This window comes from Urocampus carinirostris, chromosome 13, assembly GCF_059441175.1.
Source record: "Urocampus carinirostris isolate Australia breed hairy pipefish chromosome 13, RoL_Ucar_1.0, whole genome shotgun sequence".
NCBI lineage: Eukaryota > Metazoa > Chordata > Actinopteri > Syngnathiformes > Syngnathidae > Urocampus > Urocampus carinirostris.
Window position 1 is genome coordinate 38,746,311 of NC_142361.1, and position 3,826 is coordinate 38,750,136.

Consider the following 3,826-nt stretch of genomic DNA (forward strand, 5'->3'; position numbering starts at 1 on the left):
GTTTCCGTTCCGTTCACTTTGATTGAAGTTGAATGTCAAAAGAATAAAATAAAAAAATATCTCTATTATATATTTAATAATTGTGTTTCAAAATTAAATTAAAAAATAGAATATTAAAATGATATTCCAATTTATCCTCAACATAATTTAGAATTTGCCATGTAGTATATAGTGGTACCATGAAACATTCCCAACCCACACTCATTTTTGAAACTACTATTTCTACCTTTTTAAAAATGTCTTCATTTTTGAGGTTCTGTCTTGCTAAATTGCTAAATTTCAACATATTAATCACTTTATTTTGCAGTGATATTAAAGATAATATAATTGATTTTTTCTCTCAAAGGAAAAAAAAATAAAAAAGGGATTCAAATTATGCATTGGAGATCCCTGTTTATTAACCCGCTCGTTTGGGGCCGGCTGCTGCTGGTTTCCTGATTGGTTCACTGTCCCACGTAAGCTCAGTCCTTGCACTCGCCTGTTGTCAGTCCGTCAGCGAGCCTCTGTTCTTACAAGGCAAGCACTTTGGCTCTGACTCCCGTCGGTCCCGTTTTTGCACCCGTTTTCCACCCGTCTGTTCCTGATTTCCCCATTTTTCTCCGGCTACGACCTGTCCCTGACCACGTTTTGCTCTCCCGTCCCGGCTAACGACCCGTTTTTCCGTCTAACTACGCTACGATCTCCCGCTTTATTTGTATTTATTTCAGGAGGGACCAATCAGCAAAATATTTTGCCCATTTAAAAAGTTATTATTCTTATTTTTCTATGTTCTTTTATTGTTTATCATTATTTAGAGATCAGTGTCGAATAAGAAAAAATGGTATTGAACCATCCCTACCTAAATTAAGCAACATTGTTTCATTGGGTGCTAATCCGAAAAAAAATGGATTATTTTGAAATATCATTTTAAACCCATTAACAAATACAAAAACTTATAAACTTCTCATTTCAAAGATTTTTAGATGAGAAAAATATATTAAAACAAGAGTAATGCATTTTAAGAAGTTTTATTGTCATGATTACCAGCTCCTTTGGCAGCAACTGCCTCGGACTCTGATTGGCTCCCTGTCCGTATTTATACCCACCCCTTTCTGTCCCCTTTTGTCAGTCCATCTGCGAACCTCCGTTTACGCTAGGCAAGCCTTTTCGATCCTGACTTCCACCTGTTTTTGCTCCCAACTGTTCCCCGGCTTCGACCTGTTTCTGATCCCGACCACGTCTAAATGTAAATACAATTGGTCTGCATTTCTATAGCGTTTTTCAAGTCAATGAAGACCTCCCAAAGCGCTTTACAATGTGCTTCACACTTTTCCCTTTTACACACTAACTAACCGATAGCAGCGTCAGCCAAAGGCAACTACCTGCTATCGGGGGTATTAGGGGTTCAGTGTCTTGCCAAAAGTCACTACTCTCCTCTCCTGGCTTACGACTCGTTTCTGACCCCGACCACGTTTTTGCTCTCCTGTCCCGGGTACTGACCCCCGTTCCCGACACCGCCATCGCAATCAATTCAGAGCGACCTGCTTCCTGCTACTGGATCGTGGGTGCAACCCTTTCCTTTCTTCCAATAAAACTGAGAGAAACGTAACGCAAGTGGGTCCTGTCTCCGTTCTGGTCCTGACATTTATCTCATTTTACCACAGAAAAGGTAAAAAGTATTTAGCATTTTTTTCGTACTACCGGGAAAGTTTTTTTCTTTTTTACAATGAATTAAACTCATATCTCAAGGCACCACTGTATTTGTATCGGGGCTGCGGCCATTTTTAATAAGTCTGATTACATATTTGGGATTAATCATTAATCAGAGACCTATGGAGGCAAATTCAAGTCACTTTGATACTTTTGATGAACACTTATCTCCGTGATAAAAAAAAAAAAGTGACAACACTATACAGAAAACACAATCAATACCAGGCAGAAAATTTTGGACGAATATCACTGAAATGCCAAGCAACATTTAGAAAATGTCTTGTACATAGTCACAGTCGTTTGAATACAAATAAACAGAAACAAATGGGAAAATTGCTGGTTTAGTTGTTGAAAATTTCTCTAGAGTTTCGGTTGATTTTAAAAGTTGACGGATTCACGACCGGCAGCTTATGTCACCACCAATGTTCCCTCTAAGCTGCTACCCAGAGCTTTTCCGCGCACAAGAAAATCTAGCCGGCTCACAAAAATCAGGGCTCGAAATTGCTAATTAAGAAGCCAATTAAGTCAAAGTTAGAGTGCATGAAGGTAAAAATACAAGGGTTCCCCCCTGACGTTGTGTTCTAAAGGCGGTATTTTGAAGTCAAGGTCGAAGTAGAACGAAGTTGAGTAAAGTCACTAGAGTTTTTTGAGAACCGGCTTCTTCGGCTCGGCTCACTAAAAGGAAACGGCTCTTTCGGGTCCTAAACGGCTCTTCGGGTTGTTTTTGCTTCTTTAATCCCAACATGAACAAATATTATGTAAAATTATGCACAACTTAAAGGAAGGGGAGAATAGCACAAAAAAGAAAATAAATACCAAAATGAAAAAGTAGTGAAAAGCAGAAAAAAAGGAAGAGAAAAAAAGAAGGAAAAATGTATAAAAAAGCCTGAAACAAGAAACAAAGGAAAAAAGTAAATAGAGAACAAAAAGAAAAAAAACAAGTTAGGAAAAATAAACACAATGAGATTTTTTAAAGGAATTTTAAAAAAAGTAGAAAAAAACACGGAAAAAGAAGAAAAAGTTTGTGTTGCATTCAAATAATTTCCAATGATATCAAGTGAATCTTCTTGCCAACATTGTACTTCCACTAAAAAATGTGATTAAGTACGGCACTGTATCTTGCAACCGACTCGATAAGCCCCCAAAAATGTTAGTATTATGTGACAAAATATATCTGGAAAAAAAAGAAATGGATATCTTGTCAAAGAATTGTAAAAACAAACGACGTTTGTAGAAGGAACAACCTTTGCAATCCATTCAAAAGAGAAAAATCATTTTGCATTGCCGGAAACTCAGCAAAATGTAACTTGATGTCAAGTTTTGGACATGTTTGATAATGATTCATTTGCCACACTTGGGATTACCGTTGCTCACTGTTGTTTCAAGCGTTGCTCACCGACTTTGTGTGAACGCTCAGACCCGTAAGGAAAATTAGAGGGAACATTGGTCACCACCCCACATAGTTCTATTTATACATACAATGAGTGAAAAGGAAGAGTAGACACGTCTTGAACGTTTGTATATTTATCTTGACGGAATGGTTTAGTGAATGCTTTTTATCGCCGATTTCTGTCCAGTTGCAGATCTCACATACAAACATGAGGACGTTTTAATATCGTGGGACACTTTTTTCCTCCATTTTTTTTTTTTTTTTGGTAACACGATCCAGACTACACAGTAGTTTCATTCTTCCAGGGTCCGGTGCGTATATTCCCCGTGCTGTCCGAACTGTAAAGGAGTCCCTCGTGCAGGCCGCCCTTTAGAATCCCGTTCTGATTGGGCGGATTCTGGGGGTAGGATTGTCTGCGCGGGGGATGCATTTCCAAATGGTGATGGGCGACCGGTTCTTCTTCGGTGGTTTTGCCGCATCCGCAGAGGAAGGCTCCCGCCTCGGCCGCCTCGGCCGGGCACAGGGTGGGGAAAATATCCGCCTTGGCGCAACACACGTGCCGGTGGCAGGGATTGTGGCATGCCAGGGTGTCATTGACAGCCGCCTGGCACGTGTGGTGCCCCTCGTGGAGCTGATGCGGGCAAGTGTGAGGGCTGTCGGTGCGGGAACTGTGCACACTACCGCCATCTACATTGGAAGGGATGTGGTACGCGTATTCCCTCTCCGCGCAGACGGAACGCCGGGCGA

General features: G+C 40.4%; 1 protein-coding gene across 1 annotated transcript in view; it reads right to left on the minus strand.

Annotated features, from left to right (window-relative positions):
• Positions 1–241: 241 nt before the first annotated feature.
• The window catches only part of adgra1b (adhesion G protein-coupled receptor A1b), a 336,527-nt gene continuing 332,942 nt past the window's right edge, over positions 242–3,826 (minus strand). Inside the window, exon 19 of the mRNA XM_088351215.1 lies at positions 242–3,826. This exon is cut by the window's right edge and continues 845 nt beyond it. Within this exon, the coding sequence (XP_088207341.1) occupies positions 3,360–3,826 (467 nt within the window). The 3' untranslated portion in view covers positions 242–3,359.